Source organism: Bombina bombina, chromosome 1, assembly GCF_027579735.1.
Source record: "Bombina bombina isolate aBomBom1 chromosome 1, aBomBom1.pri, whole genome shotgun sequence".
Taxonomy (NCBI): domain Eukaryota; kingdom Metazoa; phylum Chordata; class Amphibia; order Anura; family Bombinatoridae; genus Bombina; species Bombina bombina.
In genome coordinates this window covers 236,981,089-236,994,660 of record NC_069499.1, presented here as the reverse complement: position 1 = coordinate 236,994,660, position 13,572 = coordinate 236,981,089, and the positions used below count along the sequence as shown (strand labels likewise).

Genomic DNA, 13,572 nt, shown 5'->3' with positions numbered 1-13,572 from the left:
ACACAGACAAGGCAGAAATCTGTCCCTTCAAGGAACTAGCAGATAATCCTTTCTCCAAACCTTCTTGAAGAAAGGATAGAATCTTAGGAATTTTTACCTTGTCCCAAGGGAAACCTTTAGATTCACACCAACAGATATATTTTTTCCATATTTTGTGGTAAATTTTTCTAGTTACAGGCTTTCTGGCCTGAACAAGAGTATCAATGACAGAATCTGAGAACCCTCGCTTTGATAAGATCAAGCGTTCAATCTCCAAGCAGTCAGTTGGAGTGAGACCAGATTCGGATGTTCGAACGGACCTTGAACAAGAAGGTCTCGTCTCAAAGGTAGCTTCCATGGTGGAGCCGATGACATATTCACCAGGTCTGCATACCAAGTCCTGCGTGGCCACGCAGGAGCTATCAAGATCACCGATGCTCTCTCCTGATTGATCCTGGCTACCAGCCTGGGGATGAGAGGAAACGGCGGGAATACATAAGCTAGTTTGAAGGTCCAAGGTGCTACTAGTGCATCTACTAGAGTCGCCTTGGGATCCCTGGATCTGGACCCGTAGCAAGGAAACTTGAAGTTCTGACGAGAGGCCATCAGATCCATGTCTGGAATGCCCCACAATTGAGTAATTTGGGCAAAGATTTCCGGATGGAGTTCCCACTCCCCCGGATGAAATGTCTGACGACTCAGAAAATCCGCTTCCCAATTTTCCACTCCTGGGATGTGGATTGCAGACAAGTGGCAGGAGTGAGTCTCCGCCCATTGAATGATTTTGGTCACTTCTTCCATCGCCAGGGAACTCCTTGTTCCCCCCTGATGGTTGATGTACGCAACAGTCGTCATGTTGTCTGATTGAAACCGTATGAACTTGGCCTTTGCTAGCTGAGGCCAAGCCTTGAGAGCATTGAGTATCGCTCTCAGTTCCAGAATATTTATCGGTAGAAGAGATTCTTCCCGAGACCAAAGACCCTGAGCTTTCAGGGGTCCCCAGACCGCACCCAGCCCACCAGACTGGCGTCGGTCGTGACAATGACCCATTCTGGTCTGCGGAAGCTCATCCCCTGTGACAGGTTGTCCAGGGACAGCCACCAACGGAGTGAATCTCTGGTCCTCTGATTTACTTGTATCGTCGGAGACAAGTCTGTATAGTCCCCATTCCACTGACTGAGCATGCACAGTTGTAATGGTCTTAGATGAATGCGCGCAAAAGGAACTATGTCCATTGCCGCTACCATCAAACCTATTACTTCCATGCACTGCGCTATGGAAGGAAGAGGAACAGAATGAAGTATTTGACAAGAGTTTAGAAGTTTTGATTTTCTGGCCTCTGTCAGAAAAATCCTCATTTCTAAGGAGTCTATTATTGTTCCCAAGAAGGGAACCCTTGTTGACGGAGATAGAGAACTTTTTTCTACGTTCACTTTCCACCCGTGAGATCTGAGAAAGGCCAGGACAATGTCCGTGTGAGCCTTTGCTTGAGGAAGGGACGACGCTTGAATCAGAATGTCGTCCAAGTAAGGTACTACTGCAATGCCCCTTGGTCTTAGCACCGCTAGAAGGGACCCTAGTACCTTTGTGAAAATCCTTGGAGCAGTGGCTAATCCGAACGGAAGTGCCACAAACTGGTAATGCTTGTCCAGGAATGCGAACCTTAGGAACCGATGATGTTCCTTGTGGATAGGAATATGTAGATACGCATCCTTTAAATCCACCGTGGTCATGAATTGACCTTCCTGGATGGAAGGAAGAATTGTTCGAATGGTTTCCATTTTGAACGATGGAACCTTGAGAAACTTGTTTAGGATCTTGAGATCCAAGATTGGTCTGAATGTTCCCTCTTTTTTGGGAACTACGAACAGATTGGAGTAGAACCCCATCCCTTGTTCTCCTAATGGAACAGGATGAATCACTCCCATTTTTAACAGGTCTTCTACACAATGTAAGAATGCCTGTTTTTTTATGTGGTCTGAAGACAATTGAGACCTGTGGAACCTCCCCCTTGGGGGAAGCCCCTTGAATTCCAGAAGATAACCTTGGGAGACTATTTCTAGTGCCCAAGGATCCAGAACATCTCTTGCCCAAGCCTGAGCGAAGAGAAAGAGTCTGCCCCCCACCAGATCCGGTCCCGGATCGGGGGCCAACATCTCATGCTGTCTTGGTAGCAGTGGCAGGTTTCTTGGCCTGCTTTCCTTTGTTCCAGCCTTGCATTGGTCTCCAGGCTGGCTTGGCTTGAGAAGTATTACCCTCTTGCTTAGAGGACGTAGCACTTGGGGCTGGTCCGTTTCTGCGAAAGGGACGAAGATTAGGTTTATTTTTGGCCTTGAAAGACCTATCCTGAGGAAGGGCGTGGCCCTTGCCCCCAGTGATATCAGAGATAATCTCTTTCAAGTCAGGGCCAAACAGCGTTTTCCCCTTGAAAGGAATGTTAAGCAATTTGTTCTTGGAAGACGCATCCGCTGACCAAGATTTTAACCAAAGCGCTCTGCGCGCCACAATAGCAAAACCAGAATTTTTCGCCGCTAACCTAGCCAATTGCAAAGTGGCGTCTAGGGTGAAAGAATTAGCCAATTTGAGAGCACGAATTCTGTCCATAATCTCCTCATAAGAAGAAGAATTATTATTGAGCGCCTTTTCTAGCTCATCGAACCAGAAACACGCGGCTGTAGTGACAGGAACAATGCATGAAATTGGTTGTAGAAGGTAACCTTGCTGAACAAACATCTTTTTAAGCAAACCTTCTAATTTTTTATCCATAGGATCTTGAAAGCACAACTATCTTCTATGGGTATAGTGGTGCGTTTGTTTAGAGTAGAAACCGCCCCCTCGACCTTGGGGACTGTCTGCCATAAGTCCTTTCTGGGGTCGACCATAGGAAACAATTTTTTAAATATGGGGGGAGGGACGAAAGGTATACCGGGCCTTTCCCATTCTTTATTTACAATGTCCGCCACCCGCTTGGGTATAGGAAAAGCTTCGGGGGGCCCCGGGACCTCTAGGAACTTGTCCATTTTACATAGTTTCTCTGGAATGACCAAATTCTCACAATCATCCAGAGTGGATAACACCTCCTTAAGCAGAGCGCGGAGATGTTCCAATTTAAATTTAAATGTAATCACATCAGGTTCAGCTTGTTGAGAAATTTTCCCTGAATCTGAAATTTCTCCCTCAGACAAAACCTCCCTGGCCCCCTCAGACTGGTGTAGGGGCCCTTCAGAACCAATATCATCAGCGTCCTCATGCTCTTCAGTATTTTCTAAAACAGAGCAGTCGCGCTTTCGCTGATAAATGGGCATTTTGGCTAAAATGTTTTTGATAGAATTATCCATTACAGCCGTTAATTGTTGCATAGTAAGGAGTATTGGCGCGCTAGATGTACTAGGGGCCTCCTGTGTGGGCAAGACTGGTGTAGACGAAGGAGGGGATGATGCAGTACCATGCTTACTCCCCTCACTTGAGGAATCATCTTGGGCATCATTTTCTCTAAATTTTGTGTCACATAAATCACATCTATTTAAATGAGAAGGAACCTTGGCTTCCCCACATTCAGAACACAGTCTATCTGGTAGTTCAGACATAATAAACAGGCAAAAACTTGATAACAAAGTACAAAAAACGTTTTAAAATAAACCGTTACTGTCACTTTAAATTTTAAACTGAACACACTTTATTACTGCAATTGCGAAAAAGTATGAAGGAATTGTTCAAAATTCACCAAAATTTCACCACAGTGTCTTAAAGCCTTAAAAGTATTGCACACCAAATTTGGAAGCTTTAACCCTTAAAATAACGGAACCGGAGCCGTTTTTATATTTAACCCCTTTACAGTCCCTGGTATCTGCTTTGCTGAGACCCAACCAAGCCCAAAGGGGAATACGATACCAAATGACGCCTTCAGAAAGTCTTTTCTATGTATCAGAGCTCCTCACACATGCATCTGCATGTCATGCTTCCCAAAAACAAGTGCGCAATACAGGCGCGAAAATGAGACTCTGCCTATGATTAGGGAAAGCCCCTAGAGAATAAGGTGTCCAATACAGTGCCTGCCGGTTATTTTACAAAATTCCCAAGATTAAAATAATTCCTCAAGGCTATGGAGTATAAAATATGTTTATATATAAATCGATTTAGCCCAGAAAATGTCTACAGTCTTAAAAAGCCCTTGTGAAGCCCTTTTTTTCTTTCTGTAATAAAAATGGCTTACCGGATCCCATAGGGAAAATGACAGCTTCCAGCATTACATCGTCTTGTTAGAATGTGTCATACCTCAAGCAGCAAAAGTCTGCTCACTGTTCCCCCAACTGAAGTTAATTCCTCTCAACAGTCCTGTGTGGAAACAGCCATCGATTTTAGTAACGGTTGCTAAAATCATTTTCCTCTTACAAACAGAAATCTTCATCTCTTTTCTGTTTCAGAGTAAATAGTACATACCAGCACTATTTTAAAATAACAAACTCTTGATTGAATAATAAAAACTACAGTTAAACACTAAAAAACTCTAAGCCATCTCCGTGGAGATGTTGCCTGTACAACGGCAAAGAGAATGACTGGGGAAGGCGGAGCCTAGGAGGGATCATGTGACCAGCTTTGCTGGGCTCTTTGCCATTTCCTGTTGGGGAAGAGAATATCCCACAAGTAAGGATGACGCCGTGGACCGGACACACCTATGTTGGAGAAACTAAGCTTGACATTGTTATAATTGTGTGTGTGGGGGGGGGGGGGGGCACTAAAATCAGTGTTTCTAAAATCTTCTCAAATAGCCCACCAGTATTTCTCTACCTAATCTCATCAGTCTATCCATGAACGAGTTTCTTGTGTAACAAATCATAACCTTTATTATTATTAAAATCCATTTGTATGACTACACGTTCAACCACTGCAAGAAGGTTAATTATATAGCTACTTCTGGTTGGCTCATCAGCTATGCCCTGCTAAGGAGCTGTAACACACTATGCCTGGGAGCACCAATGTCTGTCTAATTCACTTGCAGCGATTAATGAAATGATCAGAAATTAGTCATTTTTTTAATAACAAAATGCTCTAACAATCTGTATTTATGTTACTATTACATTAGATTGCCCCATGAAAGCTGGTCTGTTATATACAAGGATTTAGATTGTAACAAATACTCATGAGTAACAGGCACAAAGTGAACATCTTTGATCATTTCTAAAAACAGTTAAACCTCAAAATAACTTAGGTCAGTGCAGGGTTGATAGAAATTCTGCACGGTGAATCACAATTAGGAGCTTAAATTATTTTCACTACTATCAATAGCTTAAAATGTAATAAAATGCCATAGCAGTCGACAAATTACATGCTCTAATTCATTATAGCATGTAAATTTAACCCCTTATAACAGCAGCCTTTGTACCATGTATGTTGGCTGTTGTTTTCAATGTAAGTAGTTAACTAGCATGGCTCTCGCCAACAGTGATGAGACCTCAATATTATTTTCAATGCCTCCTGAAGTGAGGCACGTATCAAGAACGCATTTCTCCACAACGTACATGGTACGTCTGTGTCATAAAGGGGTTAATACTAGTGACCCTGCATTACTGTGTTTAGCCCATGCAAAAGAACTAAACACACAGTAAAAGTATTGCTCTGAATTCAGAGTACTGCTGGGCCCGAGCAGAAACTGGCGCTGATCCAGTAAGCAGCGTTAGTTGTACGAGTAGCGCTGCTGACTGGATAAGCAGCAGTTTCTGCTCTGAATCAGCAATGCTCTGTGGGTCCCAAACAATTATTATTGGTTATTTGTAGAGCGCCAACAGATTCCCAAACAATACTTGTATTGTTGCAAGTATTTAAACAATTATGGCCCTTTAAGTTTGTTACAAGTTTTAAGGGATTAATGTTCATAGATCTCTGTGATAAGATTAGACTTTCACACTAGGGAAGGTACAACATTTTAACTAATTTTACTTTGTTAGCCAATGGGCATTGACCATCTAAAAATACTGATTGCCTTTCACATATAAGCAGACATTTGAGAAGGTGATTTAATATACTTGAAATGACTTGCTCCTATACCATCTAGAAATCTCTATAACCAATGAATGAGAAATGACACACATTGCTGTTTCCAAGTTCTAGTGCCCAGGTGAAGTTTTGTCCAACATTAGGAATGAAAGAAGTTTGGTATGGAATCAATTCATCTTGTTTTGAGGCCAAAACTTTAAGTGCTTCAACATGTCTGCCCAAATTTATAAATGAAAGAAAAAAAATATTTGTACCAATAATTTATTATTGCTCAGGAGATGGAATGCTTCCCGTTTCTGCTCAGTGTCCCCCCTATGTAACTGATCTGACTTGTGCAGCAGAAGAGCCAGGTCTTCATCTACATGGTCAGCAGCCAGCATTGTTTCTTCATCGTCAGTGACCGGTTCCACAGAGTCCCTGCGCATTGTTCTCACAGTCACACAACTGACTTCATCTTCTTCTTCCTCCTCGCTCCCTCCTCTGCTGCTTTCACGGTCATAATCAGATTCAGCATTTGCTGTGGTGTAACTGTAGGGGGAGAGAGGATGTTTGGCTATTGTGAGTGTGCTAAGTAAGTGTCCGTCTCTGGAGCAAACATATGATGCAGCCCAGAGCAATTCCTACAACTCAATAAAACAAGCCACAAACAGGAGACATGAAATGAAGGTCAACAGCCTTTGCCAGGAATATAACACACACACCATGACCCGTTTCCCTTTTATTACACAAACTGCATCGATAGTGAATTTGAAAACATCATTTTGTATGAAAAACTTAGAATATATTAGCTAAACATCACATAGGGAGTCAATACTATGTGAAAACAAATCTATTAACATACTGACTTACTCATCAACTTTTTCAATTGTCAAAAAATAAATAAAATTAAAAAAAGTGAAAATATGATTTTTTTTGACAGTACAAATGCAAAAAACAAACAAAGCTGATGAACATTATTTTAGGGGAAACGTGTGCCAAGTATACAAAGTGGCAAAGTCATATCCAAACATCTGGGGTTTATTGGTGTAATGAATACACATTTGTTCAAGAGCAATTTTGTTGCCATTGTTGTTGGCTAACCAGTGTCTTGAAACTATAGACTCAATACGTTCAGTTTGCTCCTCATTCCCGGATAAAAGAATTAACCTCAAACTGACAAAAGCTAGAGGCGCTACACGAGACTTAATTGTAAAAAGCTGGTTATAAATACTTTCCAGATTTTTGTTTGCGTGTTGAAAACTAGGGAAAGTGACTTATTTTTATAGCTCTGGATGATATACAGTGGCTGGAACTGTAAGATTATTGATTTACGAAATCTAACATCTACTACTAGGGATAAATTACAGCCTGGTATGACTGGGACAAGGAAAATTCCAAAGCGAACAAAATTAGATTCCAAGAGGCAAAAGTTTAATACAAACTGGTAAAGTCTGCTGGCAAGCAAAGTGCTGAATAACAATATTTCTGAAGTTACACTTACATTCATCTTTGGGAATTAAGTAGTTATGTGCGCATCGTAATCTGGCGTATGCAAAACTTTGGAGAGAAAAATCAAACTGTCAAAATGGCCCAAAGGGACCATCCAGTAAAACAGGGAAGCAGAAAAATTAACCCTGCTGCCATAACATGAGCCAAACCAAATGTTCAGTTTAGTCTATTTTTGAGCCAAATTTTTCTCAAGCTCAGTTATTATTATTTTTATACTTTATTTATGAAGCGCCAACATATTAGATCCCCAGAAGGCCACAACTTGACAGCAAGCACTTTCTTAACAATATTAAACATCACGGTTACCGGAAATATTGTGGGTAGGGCTGCTTGAGGTATAATCCAGAGACAGACAAAGCCTGCACTCTCTGGGGTTTTCAATAAAGTGCCATTTATTTAAGGGATATAAATCCCCTTCCTAAGTCAGATGTTCTGAAGACAGGGTTTTGGTCTCATAAACATCACTTAATAAATTATACTATTTGTTGAAAAATTAGCAGATTATTATTTCATGATTTATATAGAGCATACAATTTTAATCAACTTTCCAATTTACTTCTATTATCAAATGTGCTTCATTCTCTTGGCATCCTTTGTTGAAAAGCATACTTGGGTAGGTTCAGGAGCAGCAATGCACTACTGAGAGCTGGCAAAAGACATAGGGTGAGCTCCCAGTAGGCAATGCTGCTGAGCCTACCCAGGTATGCTTTTCAACAAAGGATACCAGAAAGAACAAAGCACATTCATTTGACTTCTTTGTCGGCAGTGACACCTCACACCAGCATAAAAACAAAAAAAATTGTGTATTTTTAATACAGTAACATGGTTTATAAAAACGATTATACAATTTAAAATGCCTTCTCTTAGATGCAGCAATGGAAAATATCTTTAATGCTACATTAAGTTTGGGAGATAAGCTCGGTTTGTAGACCAAATGGAAAGAAATGTTAGTTTTAGGGCATATTAGAGGCAACATGTCTGGTAAATTGCAAATATGATTTAGCAAAAATTTTACATAGACTTAAATACATAGTAAATGTCTGCTTTTAAAAGGAACAGTAAAGTCACAATTAAACTTTATGGTTTAGATTGATGGAGTTTTAAACAACTGTGTATAACATTAATGCAAAACACTGCTGTCAAAGTGTTAAAGACAAGTGCACACCTCTGGGATTCTATTAGTCTACCTAGATTTACTCTTCAGCAAAAGATACCAAAAGAACAAAAATAAAATAAATAGAAGTTAATTGGAAAGTTGTTTAAAATTGCTTGGTCTATCTGAATCGTCAATGTTATATTGACTCTACTGCCCCTTTAATAGGAAAAGCAAAAAAGAGCACTATTTATACATTGAATATAATAAAAATATTAAAACCATACAACTAGAAAAACATAAAGGGACACTGAACACAAATTTTTTCTTTCGTGATTCAGATAGAGCATGACATTTTAAGCAACTTTCTAATTTACTCCTATTATCAAATTTTCTTTATTCTCTTGGTATTTTTATTTGAAATTCAAGAATGTAAGTTTAGATGCCAGCCCAGTTTTGGTGAGCAACCTGGGTTATCCTTGCTGATTGGTGGATAAATTCATTCACCAATAAAAAAGTGCTGTCCAGAGTTCTGAACCAAGAAAAAAAGCTTAGATGCCTTATTTTTCAAATAAAGATAGCAAGAGAACAAAGAAAAATTGATAATAGGAGTAAATTAGAAAGTTGCTTAAAATTCCATGCTCTATCTGAATCACAAAACAAAACATTTGGGTTCAGTGTCCCTTTAAGTTAAAGGCAAGTAAGGTCTTTCAGGATAGACCTTTTTACCGTGCTAGCTGGCAAACAGGTTTCGCACCAATCCACAAGATATGGAATAACAAGATCCAAGCAGCAGCAAGTGGACATAATAAAAACTGTTCTTTATTTAAAAGCAATGCATTTCTTGGCCTTACAAGGGCTGTTTCCTCAGGCCAGCTGCAGCGTTGCTTTTAAATAAAGAACTGTTTTTATCATATACACTTGCTGCTGCTTGGATCTTGTTATTCCATATCTTGTGGATTGGAGCAAAACCTGTTTGGCATTGGAGATCAGTCTGCTGGGCGGCTGAGAAGTCCCACCCTACCTGTATTGCACCTGGAGGTGCTTTTTATGCTGTAAGTGTGACTCAACATTGTGCTCATTCCAAATTGTACTGGGCTATGGTGGTTCCCTTTTTATTTCCATACAGAAATGTTCTGGAAGCACTTTGACCTGTGCAGCTGCTTGCCTTGATACAGTGAGCTGGACTACTGTGAAGTTCCAGCCTGCCCTACTAGCACCATTGGGGGAATCACGCTTGTGAGTAGCCATTTGGTATACTTCTACCATTACCTGTTACGGTGATACTAGGCCATTTTGGCGCCTCTGATTTTTTTCTTTTTTTTTTACAGATTACCTTCACCATCAGAATTTGACCATCCTTTGGCAGAGTGCTGCCTTTCCAACTAGGATCGATTATGGACTTATGCTTTGTTTGGGTTTAGTTGGTTTGCTGTACATTGTGCATATTTGTTGTTATCTATTACATTAGCATGAAGCGCCCCCTATAGGAGATTTGTACTAGTACATATTTTCATTTGTTCTTCTAATTCTGAGAATTATGGTAAAATGAAAAATAAATCTCAAAACTCATTACCTTCAGTAGAAAGAAAGTGAAAGCTTAAAGGGAGACAAAAAAAAAAAAAAAACTTTCGTAGGTCCGATTTTCCAATTTACTTCTATTTATCAGATTTGCTTTTTTTTCTTAGTATACATTGTTGAATAAACATAGGTAATTCCACAGGAGTTAAAGAGCGTGCATGTGTCTTTGGCCCTCTGGCATTAGTCAGTAATAATGTCTGTAGCAATATTATACACTGCTACCACAGTTTACTAAAGACACATGCACACTCTAAAAAGCCTACCTAGGTTTACCTTTTAACAAACGATACTAAGCAAGGTAAATTGGAAAGTTGTTTAAAATGGCATGATCTGACACAAAGTTTAATGTCTGAATTTACGCTCGTCAGGCTCACCGCTGGTATTACGAGTTGAAAGTAAATGCAATCATTTAAGCGCAATTGCACAGTACACCCCTAACATTTTTGTAAATATTTTATTATATCTTTTCATGTGACAACACTGAATAAATTACACTTTGCTACAATGTAAAGTAGTGAGTGTACAGCCTGTATAACAGTGTAAATTTGCATCCCCCACCTTCCGTTTGAGGATGCCCCACAGATGATCAATAGGGTTTAAAGTGAAGGTAAAGTTTTTTCATTAAAAATGGATATGTATAATCCTTTTACAATCTCCAATGCAGTCGCTATGGTTTTTTTTAAATAAACTTATTTTTGACCGTATTTATCTACCTACATTTTTCTTATCGTAGCCATCAGAATCTCCTCCCATACAGCATTTCCGGGTTTCTGATACTTTGACATATAGAGCGGTCCCACCCGCTCTATACGTGTAAACTAAGCTCGTGCACATCGAGCGTCTAATAACCGCGCATGCGCATTCTAAATTCTCTGTCACCATTGCGCATGCGTTAATCGTTAATGGACGCGCTCGCATTGCAAGTAGACAATACAAATAGTTGAGCATGCGCATAATTAACCATCCCCTGATGACGTCAATTGACGGCCGCCTAACGGCCAAAGAATCAATTGGCTATCTAAACAACGTGATCGTTGTTTAGAAAAAAAAAAAAAAAAAACGGGTTGATTTTAGGATAGCAGAATCGGAGCAGATTATAAAAGATATGTAAGGTAATATTGAAAGATCGAAGTATTGATGAATGAACATGCTATTTATTTTGCATGATATATTCATTTATTTGTAGCAGACCCATTAACTTTACCTTCACTTTAAGTCTGGATACATGCTTGGCCTGTCCATCACCTTTACCCTCATCTTCTTTAGCAAAGCAGTGGTCATTTTGGAGTGTTTGGGGTCGTTATGTTGGAATACTGCCCTGCGGCCCAGTCTCCGAAGGGAGGGGATCATGCTCTGCTTCAGTATGTCACAGTACATGTTGGCATTCATGGTTCCCTCAATAAACTGTAGCTCCCAGAGCCGGCAGCATTCATGCAGGCCAAAACCATGACACTCTTACCACCATGCTTGACAGAAGGCAAGACACACTTGTCTTTGTACCCCTCACCTGGTTGCCGCCACACACGCTTGACATCATATGAACCAAATAAATTTATGTTGGTCTCATCGGACCACAGGAAATGGTTCCAGTAATCCATGTCATTCGTTTGCTGGTCTTCAGCAAACTGTTTGCAGGCTTTCTTGTGCATCATCTTTAGAAGAGGCTTCCTTCTGGGACGACAGTCATGCAGACCAATTTGATGCCGTGTGCGGAACATGGTCTGAGCACTGACAGGCTGACCCCCCCCACACCTTAAACCTCTGCAGCAATGCTGGCAAAACTCATACATATATTTCCCACAGACAATCTCTGGATATGACGCTGAGCACGTACACTCAACTTCTTTGGTCAACCATTGCGAGCCCTGTTCTGAGTGGGACCTGTCCTGTGAAACCGCTGTATGGTCTTGCCCACCATGCTGCAGCTCAATTTCAGGGTCTTGGCAATCTTCTTATAGCATAAGCCATCTTTATGTAGAGCAACAATTCTTTTTTTCAGATCCTCAGAGTTCTTTGCCATGAGGTGTCATGTTGAACTTCCAGTGACCAGTATGAGAGAGTGTGAGACCGATAACACCAAATTTAACACACCTGCTCCCTATTCACACCTGAGACCTTGTAACACTAACGAGTCAAATGACCCGGGGAGAGAAAATGGCTAATTGGGCCCAATTTGGACATTTCCGCTTAGGGGTGTACTCACTTTTGTTGCCAACGATTTAGACATTATTGGCTGTGTGTTGAGTTATTTTGAGGGGACAGCAAATTTAAACTGTTATACAGGCTGTACACTCACTACTTTACATTGTAGCAAAGTGTCATTTCTTCAGTGTTGTCACATGAAAAGATATAATAAAATATTTACAAAAATGTGAGGGGTGTACTCACTTTTGTGATATACTGTATATATATCTCTCAGGCTATCATGGCTCTTTGAACCGGGAGTACGGCTTCATTGCTGAATCGAGATATTATTTGTCCAAATAGGGGCCGAAACATCGACTATGACCATATAATTGAACTTTAAATGTATTGAAAATAAAATCTTTTTGCCCATAAATTTTTTTGCTATATGCCCGTACACATTTAATTGCAGGGATCTTTTAAAGCTGTAAAACATTTATTAGAGCAGCTTGAGAAAGATTTGTAAATCTTTGAAAAGTTGTGGAGGAGATATAAGGAATGTTTTTTTTTAGTATAGTCTATTAAGTGTGTACGGCCAGTTAAGATATTGTTTGTTGTGTTTTTTTTCTCTCTCTCCCTCTCCTCCCCCAGTCTCCAAACCTATCCAGAAGGACAAGCTATTGGGGTGGGAGGAAGTTACCCTTACAGGGTTATGGGAACAATAAATGCCATATCTTTTATATAAAAAAAAAAAAAAAAAAAAAAAAAAAACATTACTAAGAGAGAGCACAATATCAGTTATAAAACCACCCAGACTTTACAGAACAAGATGTTAGACAATTAAGCACATGATGATTTGTACAGATGTTTTCTTTATGATAACAACATAGATGTTTAAAATATTGGTTTGCCAGCTAGTTACTGTAAGTCAAAATATGGTTCTATAAAATGAATTAGCGACCTTTTATTATTCCATAGTACGTGACCATTCTGAAGCAGTTATAGACAACACAGGTAACTAAAGTGTGCATTTTCATCCTGTGCAGCACTTATTCGCTGCAGTGCTCATTTTCGTGTGTGCACTTGGTGCTGATCAGGCTCAAAGTGCACCCTTTAATTACCAAGTCCCCATGGTGTCTGTATCTGTGTCAGGACGTGGTGCTGCACACAGCTGTTGTAAAATATTTAGCTGCCGGCTCCTGTAAAAATATGTCACCTGAGATTTTGTTACGTGTAGATCCCTACATGTGACAATCCTCTTAAAGCAGACACACAAACCCACTTCCAGTTCTAAAAATGTTGTACAACATAGA

The 13,572-nt window shown here is 40.1% G+C and overlaps 1 protein-coding gene across 3 annotated transcripts in view; it reads right to left on the bottom strand.

Annotated features, from left to right (window-relative positions):
• The window catches only part of RMDN3 (regulator of microtubule dynamics 3), a 258,569-nt gene that overhangs the window by 206,067 nt on the left and 38,930 nt on the right, over positions 1-13,572 (bottom strand). For all 3 annotated transcript variants that reach the window (XM_053697885.1, XM_053697884.1, XM_053697887.1), the window contains exon 5: positions 6,228-6,501. In XM_053697885.1, the coding sequence (XP_053553860.1) occupies positions 6,228-6,501 (274 nt within the window). The remainder of the gene's footprint in view (positions 1-6,227; positions 6,502-13,572) is intronic.